Source organism: Anomaloglossus baeobatrachus, chromosome 1 (assembly GCF_048569485.1).
Source record: "Anomaloglossus baeobatrachus isolate aAnoBae1 chromosome 1, aAnoBae1.hap1, whole genome shotgun sequence".
Taxonomy (NCBI): domain Eukaryota; kingdom Metazoa; phylum Chordata; class Amphibia; order Anura; family Aromobatidae; genus Anomaloglossus; species Anomaloglossus baeobatrachus.
The window spans coordinates 791,665,899-791,688,665 of record NC_134353.1 but is presented as its reverse complement, the minus strand read 5'-3'; the positions used below and the strand labels follow the sequence as shown (position 1 = coordinate 791,688,665).

The 22,767-nt window shown below is 39.7% G+C and overlaps 1 protein-coding gene across 7 annotated transcripts in view; it reads right to left on the bottom strand.

Annotated features, from left to right (window-relative positions):
• The window catches only part of SEMA6A (semaphorin 6A), a 327,645-nt gene that overhangs the window by 154,469 nt on the left and 150,409 nt on the right, over positions 1-22,767 (bottom strand). For all 7 annotated transcript variants that reach the window (XM_075324986.1, XM_075324988.1, XM_075324987.1 and 4 more), the window contains exons 5-7: positions 15,808-15,870; positions 13,277-13,378; positions 6,684-6,774 (exon numbers count right to left, since the gene is read on the bottom strand). In XM_075324986.1, the coding sequence (XP_075181101.1) occupies positions 6,684-6,774; positions 13,277-13,378; positions 15,808-15,870 (256 nt within the window). The remainder of the gene's footprint in view (positions 1-6,683; positions 6,775-13,276; positions 13,379-15,807; positions 15,871-22,767) is intronic.

Genomic DNA, 22,767 nt, shown 5'->3' with positions numbered 1-22,767 from the left:
CCTCACATTAGAGTCTGCTGAATAAATTCTACAATCATTTAAAGATAACCTGTCAGGTGCAATGTGCACCCAGTTCTTGGTACATATTGCTAATCCCTGCCTAACTGTCCCTGTATCTAGAAGCAGCATAGATAAAGTGTGTTTGTTTCCTTGGCTAGTCGGCCCCTTTAGCATTTAACATGACCCTGTGGGTGTGCTAAGATGCTAATGAATGCGCAGCATCAGAGGCACAGTCACGTTCACCTCACAGCTGCCATTGTGCATGACGCTGGACTTCGGCTCAGTGCGCATGATCGGTCATGCGCACTACATGAGTTTGAGCGACGTCACGTACACACAGCTTCATACTGTGCATGACTGAAAGTCCGGGATCATGTGCACAGACTCGAAATCCAGCGTCAGGTGTAATAGTGGCAGAGGTGAGGATGACCATCATCTGACACTGCGCATTCATTAGCCTGTTAGCACACCCACAGCGGCATGTTACATGCTAAGGGGGTCAACTAGCCAAGAGAACTAATGCTTTTGGGACTAGTCACTGGCCTCATAAGCATATCATATGAATACTTTTTCTAAAGATCTGTTTATCTATGCTACTAGATACAGGGACAGTTAGGCAGCGATTAGTAATATTCACCCAGAACTGCTTGTGGTTCTGGGTGCATGTTGCATCCGACAGGTTCCCTTTAAGCAAAATTTTCACCTTGGTCACCTTTGTAGGCAAAAAAGATATGGCAGCATTCAATATAATAGAGCTCTCATCAATGTGGCAAAAACAAACTCCAATTATGGCAAATTGGATAAAAAGTAATCTTTTTTCCCCCAGGTATCCTAAGGGCAGACATTGACAACATGTCAGACAGAGATGGCTACTACCCTGGAGGTCATAGACTCATACAGAGTTTGCAATAGAGACATTTCGGTATAGGACCTGCACTTGTGTTGAAGAAATAGTATAACAGGCTAACAAATGCACAGAGGAAGTCCTGTGTACAGTATTTGCTAACGACTAACATTAATTGACAATTTATTATGCTGTTTCTTCAAACAACCAAGAAAGTTCTGTTCTGAAAATGGCAAAGCTCGAAATATAAATCAGCTATGAAGAGTGGAGTGAAGGTATGCAGAGGACCATGACCAGGAAGCCATGACCAGGTTTTTCCCTCTAATACTCATTGGTGCAGACTCAATATTATAGTCTTTCCTCTGAATACATTACAACAAATACTCAAATGTCATTTGTACTGAGCTAATGGCCTAAATCCTTATATTAGCCAGGCTCCAATTTAAATTACACATGCACATGACTGCACATAGTTCTATATTACATTTGCTTGTTTATGCAAGATTATAAGGATGAAGTATTAGGGAAAAATGTATAGCTCCCTGTAGAAGTAATGAGCTCAGGCTTCCTATGGATTTGTGTCTATTGGATGATTGTTTCCAGAGGAGTCCTGGATGAAGCAGATCCCTGTTCAAGCTGGCAATAATCAGAATACACCTCGACGGGCGTAAGATTCCAGATTTCCAGCAATAATTTAGACTTTAAAGCCATGGATTAGGTTTCATTTCACATCCTTTTTATATTACATTAAGTAGTTTTATAAAACTCAGTGGTGTTGAAATAAATAAGGATAAGTAAAGGTGACACGAATTTGTTTGATTACTGTCGATTATTTTTAACTATTATTAGACCAGAAGGTAAACGGTGGAAGCCAACAGCAGCATTCCAGGGTTGGGTACAGGATTGACAATGTGATAACTGCAAGGCATTATGGGAAAGCCCTCATGGCCACGTCTTACGTCATTAGCCCGCTTTATTGAGTCTTCAGCAGTCTGGGCATTTTTTTTCGTGGTTATCTTGGCAAATCGAATGACAGATTTTTCAAATTTGTGGAGACCTGCGAATTTGAGTAAATTGAACTTAAATCCTTTGAGGATCAAATTCACTCATCTTCAGTAGTTACCTTACGTTAAACAGAATCTGTCACCAGATTTGGTGACTGTAAGCTGCCACCGCCAGTGAACTCTTATGCACAGCATTCCAGAATACAGCATAAGAGCCCAGGCTGCTTGGTATAAGGTAAAAAACACTTTTATAATACTCACCTGGGGGGCAGTCGGTCCAATGGGTGTCAAAGCTCTCCGGTCCAGCGCCTCCTCTCTGCTGTGATTCCATCCTCCTTCTATCCAGCCCAGGCCAGCATTGCGGACCTGCGCATGCGCACTTTGATCTTCCCTGCTCATGGCACATCAAAGTACTCTAATGCACAGGTGTGAGGAAAGGTCACACTACAATATTTTGATTTGCCTTGAGTAGGGCAGATTAAAGTGCACCTGAGCAGGACCTCAATGCTAGCTAGTGTAATGAAATGGGATGTGTCATGGCCACGGGCCTCAGAAGAAGGAGGACGGAGATTGTCACAGAGAGCAGGCGCCGGACCGGAGAGCTGCGACAGCCATCGAACCAGATCGCCCCCCTTGGTGAGTATTATAAAAGTATTTTTTACGTTCCTCACAGCGGCCTGGGCTCTTATATACAGCATTCTGTAATACTGTATATAAGAACTCACTGATGGTGACCACAGCTCATAAGGGAAAAACCTGGTGACGGGTTCCCTTCAAGAAGGTGTATATTTTCAAGAGGTGCATAGTCTTAGAAGTTTATTAAAAAAAACTAGAGGCCAGGTGTGAAAGCAATGTCTAGTGGTTTGGAGGATTTCTAGAATACCTTATATGAAGATATTGATATTCTATTGTGTTTTTGTCATTTGCAGTATAATTAATTACTAGTACTAGTAGTAATAGTGGTAATAAAGTAGTTTAGAAGTGGTATAACAACCTCTGCTTGTAATATTTTCTCTTTATAAAGAAAAAAGGTGAATTGAATCTCCAAAAAAAGACGAGCACAATAAAAAAGGCAGAGAGCTTGCAGTACCAGTCACAGCCACTAAATAATCTAAGGAACATCTTTTAGGCGTATATGAAACCAGCGCGGCTTTCAGGAGTAAGATGTTTTTGTCTCACAGCATGGTCAGCTTACTTCTTTTAGCCGCTTTGCATCTTTGGAAACCTGAAGTGGTTAAATAAAGCTCAAAATAATAACCATGTGCACTGCAAGTTTTGTATACATTGCAGTGCATATGTTCATTATTTTTAGCAATAATTTAGATTTAGCACTTTTTTTCGGGCAAATTACGAAGTGTACCCGCCCCGAATATAACGTGTGGTGCATATACCATTCACATAAATCATTAATTTGGATTCCTGGGTCTAATTATCTAGATTGTCTAACCATTCTAATAAATGTCCTAAAATATAATTCACAAATTACAAAGTACACATACTCTTATGGATATATACAATAAAAACCTCACTAATCCTTATCCCAGAATACAAAAAAAAATAATTTTGGAATGCTCACGATTAAATTATTCTATCATTATCCAAGATATATATTATAAATACTTAAACTTACAGTGTTTATTACTTTGCAAGAAATTAAAAACTAATATGCCAATACTGTAAAAAGAAAATACATAGACCGCACATCCAAATAATATACAGTATTGATCTACTGAACATTAAGTTTTTAGTCAATATTTTAAACGAAATATATAAGCCCACTGCCATGTCACAGTGAACTTCTCGATTGAATCCATACTCTATTAGGCGTAACACTGCGTGGCCACCACAGCTACCATGACATTGTGTCAGCAGGGAAAATGTTATAGGTGCCCCATAGCACCCCTACTGCCCACGGTTGCCAACTTGACTTATTTTTCTGGCCAGCTTATCAAAAAAATCATAGACAGAAAATGTTTTTATGGACACATTTGAAAATCAAAATAAATCATTAGGATTACAAGTGATCCATGTCTACAGGCCTTAATTCAGACCAGAAGACATCAGCTGCATGCACTATAAGCTATAAAATAATGATAATTAGGCCAAGGACACACGGCGAGAAAAATGGAGAGAGTGGAATGCAATAAAAAAAATCGCATTCCACTCTGACCAATGTTACTCTATGGGGTTAGCCCTAATCGGACAGAGAAAACAATCGCAGCATGCTACGGGTGAAATCCGATTTGTTTTCTCTCACACCCATACATGTCTATGGGTGCAAGAGAAACATCGTACTGCACTTGCTTACAGTGGAGTGCAGTGCAATATACGCATCAGCTGACAATGGAGGAGATGGGGAGATTGCTCCCTCCCTCTCCTCCAAAGCGCCCGCCTTCTCCTCCCCGGCTGTGCTCCAATCGCAGGATTGTATCACAGTGGCATAACACTCGGCTTACACTCCAGTAGAGCGGGAGCCAAGTATCATGTAATGTGCTCACAGTAATGCTTGTGTGGTCCCAGCCTTACAGTCAAAATAATCTGAATAAATTTTTTTCAGCTTAAAAATTAATTACATAAGTCTTAATTTATTTATTTTTTTACGAACAGGGTAAAAGAGTGCCAAATTTTGCCCAAATGCTACCAGACAAAACCCCCAAGACTCTGGGTCTTCAAGGCATGACGTGACATGTTATTGGGGTTATAAAATTTCATGAAAATGAAGTAGATTACTGTATAATATCTTGTTGCTCAGTGCATGTTTTTTCTGTTTGTCTAAGTATAGTAAACTAGGATATATATATATATATATATATATATATATATATATATATATATATATATAACTGGTCATATATGGTTTGCTTTAGTGACACACAATCACACAATCAACCTTCTGCTCCCCCACAAAATACATTAAAAAATATGGACAGAAACACACTTGTAAGTTCCAAAAGTGGACTTTATACACTGATCCCTGGGAGCACCGGATCATTTTCAGCCTAATATTGCAGATGCATTCAATTATGTTCTTATGTATGTGTGTTTACATGGTCATTTTGGACAGCCCTAAATACTATCAGAGTCATGGGAAATTATCCTTCTTTCTACTCTCATTATCCCCTCTGGATTATTTTTCTTTCCTATTCCTCATTTCATTGCTCATGAAGTAGAGTAATGAGAAACAGCTCAGGACTTGGCTTTCCTCTACACTTGCCAGGGATAAGTGTCCAACATACAATTGATTGATACCTTTGAGGAATATTTCACTGGTGGTCGAGTATTATACAATACACATGCTAATAAAAAGAGGCATAAAATGGCATCTAAATCACCATAAAAAATATAAAGTTTCTCCAAGGCCACTTGAGGCTAGTACTGAAACATCCACTGCATATAATACATAATGTGATAGACCGCCCTAGGGTCCAATGCAGTGATGAGTTCTTTCTATTTTGCCAGCAATAAAGTTTCATTCAGACACATCCATCTTGGCTTTAGCAAATAGATTTGTTTTATGTCTCATGTGCTGTACTGAAATGAATGGCATTGTAAGTGTGAAGTCATATGCTGAAAGTAGAGCTACAAGTAAAATCAAATCCAAATCAGGACTAAAGAGGAAAAAAGTCCTTATTTTGGGAAAACTAAATCAGCATATGTCTCATCTTACATGATGGACTTTGAAATAAATTATTCAGTAAATTATTCAGTAAATTGATCTGATTGGTTTGTATGCGTCAGTTTTGCTCGCCATTGATTGAATGAAGTTCTCCAGTTCCCCACAGATTCCAAAATATCGTATTGCTGTCTGGAATATCTCCTCATACTGTATTAATCAAAAACTTAATAAAATAACTGACCTTGAAATTCAGCTTTGTAATTATGCATTGACCTTTTTGATCTCTTAAAGTAATATTTCCAATTACATCTGACATTTCATTTAAACAATGAAAGTTTTATATATTCACAAAATTGCACTTCAAGGTCTAATATAAATTCCACCCAAATGGCACAGATCTATGCTAGCGCGACAGCACAGAACTTCAGTGTGCTCCACTAAAATTGGAAAGTGCAATAAAATACTCAAAATTTAGCATCTCGATCATGAAAAATATGGCAGTTGATTACCTTTTCACTTTTATTCTCCTCTTTTAATATACAAAATGGCAGATATAACATATGTTGTAAAGTAATAATGAGTTACGGTAATAATGAGTTACAGGTAGAGATCAATGAACCCGAGGTTCGGTGTTCGTACCAAACATAGACTTTACAAAGAAAACAGTTTGGGTTCGGAGTTTGGGGCTTTATGTATGCTAACCACTCACTGTGCTCAGGTATACTTTGTGCGCGGCGCCCAGTGCGAGAAGCTTGCAGTGTTTGAATGGCTCACAATGCGAGTAACAACAGCGTAATCGGATGTAGTGTGCACCAAACTTAAAAAAAAAAAAAAAAAAAAAGGCTAAACCCCACCTACCCTCCCTCAGAAGTGTATTGTTTATGGTTGGCTGCATGTGGGGGGAGACCCAAACTCCCCAATCAATTACTTCCATTGGGGTTCAGGTCAAGTCCTGGTCCCAAATTGAACTCAATCCAAAGTCTGGCTGAATACGCCAAACCTTCCACGGGTCCACTCATCTCTAGTTACAGGCAGTAACCATAAAGAAACTGTTGACAAAACTCGACAATATCTCTCCTCACTTCCTGCCTACGGAGTTACCGTATATTCTGTTTCATGGCCCTCGAATTCTTCATGTAATATTTGCATGGTTTCTTTAAACTTTACAGTACTGTATACCACACACTGAGAAGCTATGTAGTAAAATAAAAGGTTATACCTGCAAAGAGAGCGACATTGGCATGCTTGGCATCATATGGACATCTGGCCATGCCACTTATTTCCTCGTCCAAATACTCAAGTGTGTCCATCTGATGGATAAAATGATTACAAGGTATTAATAAAACGTTTCAGTAAAAACAAAATTGGTTTGGAAAGAGTCTGATACTAAAATTGATAATCCCATTGACACCAATAAATCTGAATCTCTAAAGGTGGTGTCACACACAGCGAGGGCGACAACGACGTCGCTGCTAAGTCACCATTTTCTGTGACGTAGCAGCGACGTTCCATCGCTGTCGCTGTGTGTGACATCCAGCAACGAGCTGGCGCCTGCTGTGAGGTCGCCGCTCGTTGCTGAATGTCCTGCTTCATTTTTTGCTCGTTGTTCTCCCGCTGTGAAGCACACATCGCTGTGTGTGACAGCGAGAGAGCGACGAACTGAAGCGAGCAGGGAGCAGGGAGCCAGCTTCTGGCAGCCTGCGGTAAGCTGTAACCAAGGTAAACATCGGGTAACCAAGGGAAGCCCTTTCCTTGGTTACCCGATATTTACCTTCGTTACCAGCGTCCGCCGCTCTCACGCTGCCTGTGCTGCCGGCTCCCTGCTCCCTGCCCGCCAAAGTACACATCGGGTAAATAAGCAAGGGTTTTGCTTATTAACCCGATGTGTACTCTGGCATGAAGGGAGCCAACGCTAAGCGGTGTGCGCTGGTAACCAATGTAAATATCGGGTAACCAAGCCCTTAGTTACCAAGCGCAGCACCGCTTCCATCCGTCGCTGCTGGCTGGGGGCTGGTCACTGGTCGCTGGTGAGATCTGCCTGTTTGACAGCTCACCAGCGACCATGTAACGACGCAGCAGCGATCCTGATAAGGTCAGGTCGCCCATCGTGATCGCTGCTGCGTCGCTATGTGTGAACCCAACATTAGAGAACAAACAGATGTGGCCACCTTTACCACTTCCATGAATTTCATTATGGAATCCAATTTCTAACAATACTTTACTATGTCATGCAAAATAAACCCTCAACAAGACTGGCATATGGGATGCCTCCTGTAGACACAAGTGAGCACCAACAGGGTGTTGTGGGATACACCAGTAATCCTTGTTAAATTAGGAAGCTTGTTCTCGATACTTCTTGGTCCACTCTCATGTATTTTTCAAAGTTAATCATTTGCTAAATTCTTTTTTGGATCGAAGACCAAGATGACAGGTAAGTTAAGACACGTTCATACTGCTAGCTGAACCTACGATAGTATAGGCCAACATTTAAATTCACCTTCATATTTTCTGACAAAAAAAACCAGTAACAATTATGTGGGATTTGCTTGTTAAAACAAAATAATTCAGTTTCCATCAAGACAACCTCACTATGGACAACTATAAAATCACCTAACACACTCATAATTGTATACTTGCCAATTGTAATTCTCTCTCTTAAACCACAGCTGATATTTTATCCCTTTACAGGATTTGCTCCCAAACTGTGTTTGATTATGTGGTCTGTGGTGACTGGCAATTTTTCAATATGCAAGGGCATAATAAAGTCTCCTCTGTTCAGAAGAACAAACTTGGAGTGCTACCAGCAAGAGTTCATACTGTGGATGAGGCTTGTCAATGGTTGGTGAGGTCATCAGGTCAATTAAATAAGCCCACGAGTAATTATTATAGTTGTCTACACTGTAAAATTGGTTAAACATTTTTTAATGTACACTGGAAAAAGTCTAAAAAGTTTTCTATCATCTTATCTCCACCATTGGATAATAGCTGTAGAACATAGGATGGCATCAATGGACTCTAACCTCTTAAGAGTTAGTGCATAGCCTACAGTTGGGAACTATTGAGAGGTATATATCATCCCCAGCTATTTTGCAAATTATTTGACTGCAATATATCATATAGATACATTCAATGGATTGGTATGCTTGACATAAATCAAAAAAATGCTTACAGTTCTTGAGAAGAGACCTTGCTTGCTGCACCAGGCGGCAATTAACTTTTTACTCATATGGTACAAAGCTTTCATCATTCAGCTGAGGACCTGTCATCATTTGTTTCCTGTCATGAATCTTCGCTGTCCAGTCTTTCAGAAAGCAATTACTTTTCTAGGCAGCACAATTAGACTGGGGTTTGGAAGTGTCAGCATGGAGAAAATAAGCAGAGCTATACTATAAGGGGCACTGCAATATCTGATGCCCATCTGCATTTTCACTTTGCAGCCCAAGAGGGAGGCTCTGTCTTCTGTTCTTGAGTCAAAAGGTTGATGAATGGCCATCTGCAAAGCTAGCAGAACAGACAAGAAGGCCACAGGTGTCCATGTTAACTTGTGTGAGTTCCCCTTGCACATACCACTTGTGTTTCGAATGACATGGGCAGCAGGTGATGAAATCAGCAGAGGCAAGAAATTATTGTACAGAAACATCTGCGACAGGCGATGAGATAGATGGTTTGTATTCTGGAAATGATGCTGCTGCCGAAAAAAAAAATCCAAACCAGTAGAACAGGAGCGACTTCTTGGGATTTGTTACATGCATTAATTGTAAGGAACGAGAATGAAGCGGTGACAAGGGGAGTTAGAGTAGTCACTGCTTGGCACAGTCAGTGGAAAGCCAGCTGCGTTCTGCTCCCTGCTACAAGCAGAGGATGGTGGAGGAGGAGAAGAAAATATGATTTTCTAACATAACATCGCTGATAAACAAAGGACTGTAAAAGACAGAAGGACACACAGTATCTGTTGGTAAAATAACTTGTCTATTCATTGCAGAAACAGGTGGCTGTGGCTATTCCTGCTCTCCAAAACAAGGGACAGTGTGATTCGGACAATCCAAATACTAAAAAAATTCTAATAAATTATGTCAAACACAGAGATTTTCATAAAATATATCTCCATGATATTTGGAAATTATCTGCTTTATGCATAAGAGATTAGAATTATGTATTATGTACTCGGACCCCCACTAGATACGTAGCCACACGCGGACATTATTCAATCTTGTTACGCAAACATGTCACTTGCGGAAAAAACTCCTATACAATATTACATAGAGGCAATAGGAAATAGACAAATTAGTGTTATTTAAGGTGTTCAGTTAAAAGAAAAAAGTTTTGGTACCATGTCTCTGAGAGCAATCAATCATTTAAGGTGTTCATACATGTTAGCTTTTTAAACTTTTCTATCATGTAAATTATTTTTCTATAAATAAAACTACCTCAACTTGAAGAGCTGGATTACCGTACCTCTTTCTTAACTTGTATCTGAACAAAAAATCATAGACTCATAAAATATTAGAATTGGAATGGACCTCCTGGGTCATCTAGTCCAACCCCCTGCTCAAAGCAGGATTCGCTAAATCATCCCAGACAGATGTCTGTCCAACCACTTTTTAAAGACCTCCATTGAAGGAGAACTCACAACCTCTCGTGGCAGCCTGTTCCACTCGTTGATTACCCTCAGTGTCAAAAGGTTTTTTCTAATATCTAATCTGTGTCTCCTCCCCATCAGTTTCATCCCATTGCTTCTAGTCTTTCCTTGTGAAAATGAGAATAAAACTGATCCCTATACAGTGTGACAGCCTTTAAGATATTTGTAGACAGCTATTAGGTCTCCTCTCAGTCTTCTCTTTTGCAAGCTAAACAGTCCTAAATCTTGTAACCATTCCTCATAGGGCATGATTTGCAGACCAGTAACCATTCTGGTCACTCTTCTCTGAACTTGCTCCAGTTTGTTGATGTCTTTTTTAAAATGTGGTGCCCAGAACTGGACATAATATTCCAGATGAGGTCTGACCAAAGAGGAGTAAAGGGGAATAATGACTTCACGTGATCTAGACTGTATGCTTCTGTTAATACATCCTAGAATGGTGTTTGCCTTTTTTGCTGCTGCGTCACACTGTTGACTCATCTTCAGTCTGTGATCTATTAGAATACCTAAGTCTTTTTCACACATGCTGTTGGATAGCTCTATTTCTCCCATGCTGTATATGCTCTTTTCATTATTCTTGCCAAGATGTATGACTTTGCATTTCTCCCTGTTAAAAACCATTCTATTAGTTGCTGCCCATTGTTCCAGCTTGTTTAGATCTTGTTCAAAGCTCTCGCTCTCTCTATCTTCTCTAGTATTAGCTAATCCTCCTAGCTTTGTGTCAGGGACATAGGACCACATGATTTTTTTCCATGCTCTCAGCAATGCTATTAAGCCTCATTGAAGCAACCTCAGGTGAGCTGGTAAAAATTATTTTTTTGCATACATGTTGACGCAAACAGTTGTAAGATTTCCACCATCTGATGTGTATTGGAGCCTCCATATTACTAAGCAAGTAGTTGTGCGATTTCATGTACCCTCAGTGGTAAACTATCCAGAGGTGCAAGGAGTATAATTACTATTTTTCAAAAAATTAGATATGATCTGTAAAGAGATGCCTTTGTTTTAAATGTTTTTGTGAGGCCACCCAGGAGTTTTTCCCAGGATGTCACAAATCTGTTTGCGAGAAATCGGAGTCCTTAAAAGGGTTGTCCAAGACTTTTACAAGATAACTTATCCTTAGAATAAGTCATCAACATCTGATTGGTGGGGGTGCAACACTCGGCATCCCCGCTGATCAGCCATGGCCACTGTACAGGTGATGAAGCCATGCAGTGCAGCTCTACAACTGAGCACTTCCAGCCGCACCGGGAACAGATGATCGTCAGTGGTGCCCGATGTCGCACCCCTAATGAACTGATATTAATGAACTATCTTAAGGATAGGTCATCAATGTAACATCGCAGACAACTCATATAACCAAATTCAGGCAAAGGTAAAGGTAGAGGTGGATACTTCTGTACATTTACATTGATATTTTTAGAATACGTATCTTTAATGCTTCTCTTACAATTCACATTAAACATATGTGTGAAGTACTTGGATTTCGGGAACTTCTAATAAACCAATTTAAATCAGCACACTTTCATAGCTAAAAGCAATAAAAACTCCCAATTATCATATTAGGATGTTAATTTAAACAGTGATAGAAAATCATTTTAATATGCCTTTATAGTGCCAAAGAATCTGCAGATATTCTTACAGAGGATGTAAACAATGAGCTGCTGACCCCCACTGCGAGGGATAATTATCACCGAAACAGACAGCCCCCAAGCACTAGTTAATTTTCAAGGCCTACAGTAGCATCAGACAGATAAGAGGGGAGATAACAAATTCCAGCACATACAGGAGTGCTTCACATCAGCCGTCACAGCTGCCGGCAGAGGCTGGTGGAGCACTCCAGCTGATATACCATGTATTTTTATTAGGAGATATCATAGAAAAGCAGATCATATCGGTATAGAAAAAGTGAATGGACCTAAAATGTGACCATTTTAAGCCAATCTGATGTCTATGAGTTCTGCGCAGTGATAGTTCTACGTGTTCTAGCAATGTTCCCCTAGATAGGTATTGTCAGATGTATCTCCTTCCTCTGTTTGACCACATTGAGTTGGTATTTTAATTAGGTGAGTATATGTTTACAGCACCACTCTTTAGAGAACCAGTTATTTCAGCACTGGAGTGGTGCTTAAATGCCCCTATTCCTATATTCTCCCTCTGGCGTCTTCATCTGTTATCGCTGCTGCTCCCATCATTCTTCAGCAGTTTCTGATCTGCCGACAGCTGCAGTGTTTCAAGGAGGGCACTGGAGGTCACAATTCAATATTCAATACAACTCTAGAAGAGCCTCCTTCTGCCCTCATTCTGGCTCTCAAAGACTTGCATTGGGAGCTTGTAACGTAACTTCTGACTTCCGGACAGTCAGAAGTTACGATCACAAGATGGCGCCGCGGGACTGGAGATAAAAGTGCCAGCGAGTTAAGTGTAAGAGTGGGGACAGAGGACTTAAATTTAAAGCACCACTCAAGCAGTGACCCCCTTGCTGGAATGGAGCTTTAACATATCTTATATCCATGACAAAATATGATCCCACTTGCCAGTGGTGTATATATTTACTTTCTTTAGTAGGAATTTGAAAATTTGGGACACCTCTGCTGTACCCCTGCATGAAGGGAGTTTTGAGGTCAGGTAGATGTCTCGCCAACTGAAGTATATTTTTCTGTCTTTTTTCCCATAGTGACTTAATAATGCCAGGGACAATATGTGTAAACAAAAAAACACATGCAAAAAATCCAGAAATTGAAACTATGTGAAGATCTATAGCTATAGTTGTTAGGAACACTCATTCATAATAATTGTGCAGTCTAAACAGGCTGCTGTTCACCCAAGCATTTTGTTTGTTCGTCAGGTGAAATGATCTTTTGTGCTACACTAAGATCATCGTTTTTAACAGTGCACAAACGGACCTTGTGCTGTCGAGAACACGAGCAGCCAATTCACACCAAACAATCTACTATGGATGGCTGAGTTTGCATCTGAAGCCAGGTCAGCCTATGTAAATAGGCCATGAAATGACGGCCGATCTAAAAACTATCAGCTGATCAGAAATCATTTAGTGCCCCTAGCATAGATTTTTGCTATCACACAACCAACACTGAAATTACTGCACTTACTTTTGAAGAATCTCCATATTTAACATTTAAATTAGTAAAAACTCAATTATAAAAACTTACCCTGTAATTTCTACACGAAGGATTAAAAGCATTTGTTCCACAGACAAACAATGTTTCTTCATCCCTTTTAAGTAGAACCTTTATGAAATTATGACATTCATCCTGTAGAGAAGGCAAAATGCACTTAGATATTAGGGAATAGCACAAACGCTAATGATTTATCCAATGTATCTATTCTGAGATAGATTTACTAAAGGTTTATTAAAATAAGCTGAGAACTTGCGTAAGAACATTTGTAAGAACACTCGTCCTCATTTATCAGCACGTATAAATATGATCACTCGACAAATGAGCACAACACATTCTCCATAAGTAGAAATCGTTTATGAAGGTATAAAAATCATCGTTCTCCACAGCACATCGTCCCATGTAAAAGGAGAATGTGCTCCCTCTAATATAATGCTGTATGGGGACAGAATGATTGTATTAACGATTGTTTTATGTCAGGTTGGAAGTTGGCCAGTAAATTGGTGCTTGTACAATTATATATAATTGATCATCACTTGATAGCTAGCTGAGAACCGACTGTGTAATGGGCCATCCATAAGTTCACTCCAGTTGGATGCTAAATATGCACTTAGAGCAGCTGCTCAGAGGAGTCCACCAATTTAAAGAGGACCAACCACCAGGATTTTCCTATATCATTAAAGCCATTGCTATACTGTCGCTATCATGCTGATTCTAAACATATCTCTAGTTGTGAGATCGGATGTATACTTTCAGAAATACAGGCAAGTAAAGTTTGTGAAATGCACTGTTATTTGATTGATAGCAGCTACAGAATACCTAATATATGGGTCAGGTTTTACTATTTACTCCCACCCCTTTTTGCCTGCCTGTCCTCCTTCTCCCTGTCCTTCCTTCCTCCCTCCTCCCCCTTTAATAACAGAGACAGGGGGAGGAAGAACAGGGAGGCAGACAGGGGCAGAAATAATTAGCAAAACCTAACCCACCTATTAGATATTCTGTAGCTGCTATCAATCAAATAACAATGTATTTCACAAACTTTACTTGCCTATATTTCAGAAAGTATACATCTGATCTCACAACTAAACGTATGTATAGAATCAGCATGATAGCGCCAGTAGATCGTATTATTATATTATTTTATTATTATTATTACTATTATTATTGTTATTATTATAGCACTGGCTTTAGTTTATATATGAAAATCCTAGTGGTTGGTCCTCTTTAAAGAGGTTGTCTAACTTATACATTTGGAAAAAAAACAGCTGCGGATGTTATAGAAGAAACAGAAGTAGCATCATTCACCTATTCTTTTCCCAGTGACCCAGCATTAAAGCGGGCTTTACACGCTACGACATCACTAGCACCTGCCCCTGTCGTGTGTGTGATATCGTGTGTTCGCTGCCGTAGCGAAAATTATCGCTACGGCAGCATCACACGCAATTACCTGGTCGGCGGCGGCGCTGTGACTGCCGAACAATCCCTCCCTCAAGGGGGAGGGACGTTCGGCATCACAGTGACGTCACCGAGACGTCACTAAGTAGCCGGCCAATCAAAGTGGAGGGGCGGAGATGAACGGGATGTAACCCGCCCACCTTCTACCTTCCGCATTACGGCCGGCGGCAGGTAAGGAGACGTTCCTCGCTCCTGCGGTGTCACACACAGCGATGTGTGCTGCCGCAGGAGCGACGAACATCATCGATAATCAAGCATTACCGATTTTTGGTTTTAGGACGACCTCTCCATGGTGAACAATTTTCACCATTTTTGAGGTTTCTTAAGGTCGCTGGTAAGTGTCACACGATGCGATATCGTTAATGACGCCGGATGTGCGTCACTAACAACGTGACCCTGACGATAAAACATTAACGATATCGTAGCATGTAAAGCCCCCTTAACTCTCCAACAGTGCGCCCAATCTTTGCTTACATAAGGCCGCAATGATCACATGCCTTGCTACTGACATTACAACCTTGCCATTGGAGCCTTTATGGCGATTGCATGCAAATATAGACCAGGATCACCAGCACTGGATTATCAGGGAAAAGACTTTTTATTCTTGTGTCTTTTTCTAACATCTTCAGTTGTTTTTTTTCCTTTAATTCCAAGATGGATAACCCCCATTAGCTCTTCGGAAAACCTTTGTATAAGATGTTGTATTGTATGTTAATAGCCAGCCATATAGAGGTCCTATTATCCTATAATGGCAGATTTGGAATTTCCTCTTTTCACTATTGGAATCTCTATTATTTTTTTTTTTTAGAAGTTTAGAAATGATATCCTATATTTGTTTTCTTTATATCTTACAATACGCCACCATCTTTACATTCAGCTATCTAGAGGGCCTATCGTCTTTCTTACACTCTTGTAAAGAATTCACATTACATAATATTTTACAGTAAGCAGCCATCTCTTCTGCAAATGAAAGTCGCCGAGTTAATTGAAAAAGCAATTACCGCCGGAGCAGTGTGTTCTGTGATCCATAGCACATTACAGGCAGCGACCACGGATAACCGTCTAGAGGGTAACCCTTGGTGTCAGAGAAAGAAATGGAAACTGCCTACCTTATGCTTTCCCTTCATTCTGCAGGTATCTACATCCGGCTGCTTAGATTTCCATGTCAGTTTCTGCAAAGATCAGGAAAGAGAAAATCAATTAGAACCCCTAAGGCGGTGATGTCTTTGATTTTTAATGTCAGAGTTGAAGTGAGGAAACAAGCGGCAGGATATAAGTTTACGTGTTGCATCTGTCTCCCTTATGATTAATTGTCATCTATGTAAAGTAGTATAGAATGTGATCTTTAAAATGTCGACTACTTCTTGTCTGACAGGTGCATAGACACTGGGGTAATCCTACAGAGCATGCCTATGGGACGTCTTCATTCATATTCACAAACCTCATCTTGTTCTCGTCTTACATTCTTTACCGGCTATGACATATTTACTGTTCTAGATGAGCGTGTCAATGTTAACACACTATTGCACATTCAAGATTCAGCACCAAAGGTTGCATTACAATGTAAAGAGGCCAAGGACTGATGTATATCAAGGGGAAGGATTATTAAAGTTCTTCACTTCGCCATAGGCATAACCATATGCTAATGATGCATGCAGCTCTTGCAGGCCGTATAGAAGTCCCTGGGTAGACTTTCACGCCATCAGCATAATAAAATTGATAGAAGCATAAAGTTGAAAAAAGAAATGCTCAGCATTCCAAAAGCAGATTGTGAGTGCTTTGATGTAAGCTCTGGCACTAAATCTAGGAGTACGGCACCTATGCATATTCAGGAGAATTTAAAGGCGTCTTAGTTGGCAATCGCACATACAGCGTCTCCAGTGACCACATATAAGTAGTTCACTTCACATGTGCACATCAGCACTTTGCGAACATTAGGAGGCACAGACTCCTAGTGACTAGTACTGCAGCCTTCTCGCAATAAATCAATGCTCTGAATTGGACCAGGGTTGGGTTTTCTCCATGTAGCCTTGTTCTTTTCTTCCTATGTTGACTGAAATTGTACCAAAATGTTAAGCTAAGCTTGAAATAAAGAATCTACCGTAGTATCATGGATAATCAATGCCCTGACAAAATAGGAAGGACGGAAAGACCAAAGGAAAGACGCTATTGTGTATTCTTAGCCTTATGTATTGATTTCCATATCAAATTACTATATTTATCACTCTACTGACATGATTGATCTTAGTTTATAACACACTAATAAAACTTTGCCAATATAGTAAATACAGTGCCAAAAACTGAAGCGTGGCACACAGTGATTACTGCTTCATAGTAAAAAAGTACAGGCTTTATGCACATGGACTTATCTTGTACATGAGACAAAGATACTTGGCATTCCAATGGTATGAAGATGTTTTCCAATTTTTATTAAAAAGGTGTTTGCGATTCAAAATAAATGTTTCGGTCACAACTGCACTTTCATCAGTACGTATTGCCAGGAGACATTAGTGTAAAACAGCATGATGGTGCAGCATACACTGCATGCTATAAGGAGTGGATGTCTCCTGGCAATCCTTACTGATGAAGGTCCAGTTGTGACCGAAACATTTATTTTGGATTCCAAACACCTTTATAATAAAAATTTGAAAAACATCTTCATACTATTAGAGCGCCAAGTATTTTTGTGTCAACATTACGGGTTTGGATCCGACTTGTGCGCCAACAAATGTATAAGTGCTATGGTTACTTTATAAATTGTCTGGTACATGAGACCTAGGTTTGTGCCACGGGCAACAAATAAATTAGGAATTTGCCCTTCAATGTGGTAGAGCAAAATCAGAGCGGTAGTACAAAATGGTGGAGCCTGAGGAAGGAGTTAGTCCAATCCAAAAAAGCATATCCGTACTGATTTTACGAATCTGTACATATAAATTTTGTCACAATTCCTAACCTTAGTAGCACCTAGTTAATGGCTCCTTCATGCTTCTGTATTTCCAGTATCTGTTTCTTCATGGATACCACACATACCTATTATAACTTTTTTTCCATGGGCCGTGTCTCCGAGCAAAAGGCACAGAGACATGTCTGTTATTTTCCTGCAGCACAGACGAAAGAGCCAATACAAGTCTATGGGTCCGTGAAAAACACGTACAGCACACAGATGGCATACGTATATCATCCGTGTGCTGTATTTGTTTAACATTGCAATTTGCAAAAGGTAGGAGAAGCTTTGAAATGTAGTTTTGATCGTAAAAATGGTCACTTGAATGTCACACTGATGGCCTATTGATCCAAAACCAATTATCAGACTGGTACCATTATTTCAGCTTTGTGTTTAAACACGGAGAAATGAAAGAGGCTTTAGACTGTATTTCTCTCATTTTGCTTTTCCAATCCATATTTCCCCTTTAAGAACCTTTGTAGCATGAAGAATCGTAACAGGTGGAATTGCATTGTGTCAGAGCAGGGAATGAAAGTCTTATGCAAAAAACAGAAATATCATTCCCCCTGTCCCATGCAAATAACCCACCGGTTACCCAGAGTAAAATGTACTTCAGTAAATGCTGAAACCAGGATTAGGAAGTGTGGGATTTGCCTTTCGGGATTACTTGCCTACATCAGAGTTTTGCTTAAAATACTTTGTCAAATACATGAAACAATTCAAGCCAAGTTTATAGGTATCTAAAGGCATCTTCAATGTGTAAATGTCTGATCTCCTGTTGATTATGCACAATTTTTCCTCGATTGGCTTCACTGTGAGAGGCACTGCTAAGCTCACATATAGGCTCGAGTCATCATTACCTCTGCGCCTGTTTTTTGTCTAGTTCTGTGTGTTTTGTGCCTTTTTTAGTTTGTACCAAATAAGTTACTCTGTGCCTTTTTTGAAGTCCATTTTACATGTGCCCACCTGGGGTTTTTTTTCCACTTTGTGGGCAGAGTTTAGCATTACAGATACTTCTGACTTGATTCATCAATTGTGCCTTTTTAAAAAAACTACCAAAGCAAGAGAAAGAGTATATCACAAAATAGGATCACCAACACGTTATATTATAGAAAAAACAATTTTTATTAATTCATTATTGAAACATTCTGTGTGAACAGGTCGTGGCCCCAGAAAGGGAGGGCACACAGACAAACAATTAAAAACATTTAAAAAGCCAATGAAGGCATGGTTCCCCAGCACGCCAACCTCCAATGCATAGATGTAATATTAATATAGAAATACAAATATACACGATACCTCCAATAAAGAATAATTAACCCTCTATAGTAAACATTGTGCACAGGGACCCACTGGTATGCAGGTGAAATGTTTGAAAAATATATAGCACAAATACACTTGCTCAAGGGCAATAACCACTACTTGTGGTGCCTGCAATGTTAGGCCAGTATAAAGATGTAAAAGATCCGCAAATAAGACTAGATCTGCATCATACCCGGTGAACTGGTCTTCTGTTCTATATGAACATATAGACTAGTTTCCCATGTATTGTAGACTATTTGGATATACACCTTGTTTCATGAGACTCGGACATGAATCCTGTACATTGTATTTTCAATAAGGAGATGCCTTAAGGGGTTAAAAGTCTTATGTCTAACCCGTGCTTTTCTGTGTTTGCGCTTAAAATTCTTAACCTGGTACTGTATATACATGTAAGTGCTCGCCTGTTTGTGAATCATTGATTTAAAATCGCTATTTACATTGCAGCGTTCAGCAAATAGGCTGTGATGTGCACTTACTCATTCAATACCTTGGTCTAATTCACAAAAGCAGTTACTCTGTTTGAGTAACGCCGGGTATACCCGCGCATGCGCATTAGGACTGTAGGCAGGCCTCCTGTAATCATGTGACCGATCCAAGATGGCGGCCGCCATCGTTAGCGTTTTACACATGGGCTGGTGAGTAATTACCTTTTAGGTAGTTATGTATTTATATGGGGCACATTTCAGACATCCACTGTACTCTCTCTCTCCCCTGAGGAAGCCACACGCCTGTGGCGATACGCGTGGGGTCGCACGCCCCTAGCCTCCTCCACCTTACCTCATCTTCCCTCCCCCCCTCCCCTGGGGATTATAATGCTGCGTTAGGTGTGAGTATGATTCAAGCTAGGCTGGATCTTGATTTTTGGGATCTGTATCTCTCAAGCCTCTATTATTGATCCTGAATTTGTATCTGGGGTCTTTGCTGGAATTTATTATGACATAACTATTGTGTTATTAGGCTCTGTAATATGTTCTAGATATCCGTAAACATCTAAAATTACCCCAGGTCTAATATCTAAGGCATCTGCTAGGGTATGATGCAGATCTAGTCTTATTTGCGGATCTTTTACATCTTTATACTGGCCTAACATTGCAGGCACCACAAGTAGTGGTTATTGCCCTTGAGCAAGTGTATTTGTGCTATATATTTTTCAAACATTTCACCTGCATACCAGTGGGTCCCTGTGCACAATGTTTACTATAGAGGGTTAATTATTCTTTATTGGAGGTATCGTGTATATTTGTATTTCTATATTAATATTACATCTATGCATTGGAGGTTGGCGTGCTGGGGAACCATGCCTTCATTGGCTTTTTAAATGTTTTTAATTGTTTGTCTGTGTGCCCTCCCTTTCTGGGGCCACGACCTGTTCACACAGAATGTTTCAATAATGAATTAATAAAAATTGTTTTTTCTATAATATAAAGTGTTGGTGATCCTATTTTGTGATATACTCTTTCTCTTGCTTTGGTAGTTGTTGTTATATATCAGGAGATCCCAACGGGTGGTGCCCTTTCATTATTTATAATTATCAGCCTTTTTAAAAAAAATCGCAAAATTTGATGTAAATCCAATCTAGTCCCCTTCTCATGGTGTATGTTGAGTATTTTAGGGCATTTCTGATTCTGTACCAAATTCATGAATCGCATGCGTCATTATAACGCATTTGGCACCAAAAATGGCAACTAATACCACAAGACAAAAAGAGGACAGTGACTTAAAAAATACAAATAATGAATTGCAGTCTAGTGTATAAAACAGTGTATACATTTGTGCCTTACGCAGGCAGCCTGTATTCACTGAGATCATGTTATGCTTTATTTCCCCTGTAGAGGCACTGCAGAGGAAGTGAGCACTTGCTGCAGAACACCCTCATGCTCTATGGCCTAAGATTAGGTGTCTGAGCCACAAAGGGCTCTTTCATCAGCTTATTTTTATCACCTTAGTAGTTTAATATTAGCTTATTATTATTATCCTGATTTCTTCTAACAAAAAAGTAGTGCCAAAATTGAATGAGAAACCCAAAACAATTTTGGACAGTCATTTTGCAGCTTTGTGCCCATTACTATGTAATCTGGCTTTAAATTGCTACCTGTACAAGTAAAAACTAATAAACATAATCTGACTATATAAAACATGAGTCTATATTCTGATTTTTATCTTGATTCATAAAAACATGTACCAGTGTGAAGACAATATAATTCTGGGGAGAAAAAGGTAGCAAGAACCTGACAGCTGATAGATGCGGCCCAAAGCGTGGACACCAAGAAATGATCACAGCCAGGTACGTCTGATTCTGTAATGCTGCTGTGTTTCAGAGCCAACATACCTGGTTAGTATACAACAGCTACGGTCTTATACATGGTGGCCATGGTTTGGGCAGTATGTATCCACTGACAAGATCTCTATAAAGCGCACCAATCACCAGAATTTTCCTATATAAACTAAAGCCAACACTATACTTGCGCTATCATGCTGATCCTATACATGTCTTTAGTATTCAGATTGGATTTATAGTTTTTGATATACAGGCAAGTAAATTTACAGAAATGTACAGCTTTTTGATTGGCAGCAGCAAATAGCTAATATCTGGGGGGGTTGCTATCTATTCCTGCCCCTGTCTGCTGCGTAGGCTATGTAGACTGTATGGGCTCCTTCCAGGTATGAGTAATTTCTGTCAAGGGATAGGGGCATGTTGAAAAGCAGCCCATACAGTCTAGCACCTACAGAGGCCAGGCAGCAGACAGAGGCGGGACTAGATAGCAAAACCCGACCCACATATTAGCTATTCGGCAGCTGCTGCCAATCAATAAGCTGTACATTTCTGTCCATTTACTTGCTTGTATATTAAAAACTAAAGATCCAATCTGAATACTAAAGACATGTATAGGATCAGCATGATAGTGCCAGTATAGTGTTGGCTTCAGTTTATATAGGAAGATGCTGGTGATTGGTGCGCTTTATAGAGATCTTGTCAGAGGATACATACTGCCCAAACCATGGCCATCATGTATAAGACCGTAGCTGTGTTTCAAAAGCTATACATCCAATCTGACCACTAAAAGTATGTATAGACTCAGCCTGATAGTGCCAGTATAGAACTAGCTTTAGTTCATATAGGAACATCCTGGTGATTGCTTCGCTTTAAAAGTAAATTTGTGAATTAACGAGTTGAATGAAGCCAAACACTTATTAACAACTAGATAAAACATTGTTAAAATGACTGTTTGTGTTCTAACTAAGTGTTAAGGCATAATGCAAAGGCATAACTCGGCTGGATGAAAGCCAGCTGATGGATAATCCTTCAGGGATTCTGAGACATTTCCATGAAGAGAACATACTGCACAAGATGAAACCCCTCTTCATAAACACATGTATTAAATAACTGTGTTTTCCTATTTTCAAAGGTGCTTTGTCATCCCAAAGTGTGATGGTACAGACAGAATGAAAAGGAGTCCTACGGGGAGTGACCTACTAAATAGTAAATGCTACGTCTCCCTCTTTTAGAAACTACAGGCAAAATGTCTCAAAAGCTCACTGTAATTTGTTGCACTTCATGAAAGCATTTAATATGGTAAGTGAATGTGATATTTCCCAAACCCTTCTCATCCTTTAAGTCGTACAGAAATGCAATGCAATGTATTCACAGATTTTATGTTTTAACTTTCTCGATAGTAATTAGATATCGAAATTAGTCTTATTACGCATTTATGAAAAAAATAGTACATTTACTGCTTGCACTGGTCATATTGATTAACAGAGAGTAGCCGTAGTTAAGAGTTCGGACTCCTAAAAAAGGGAT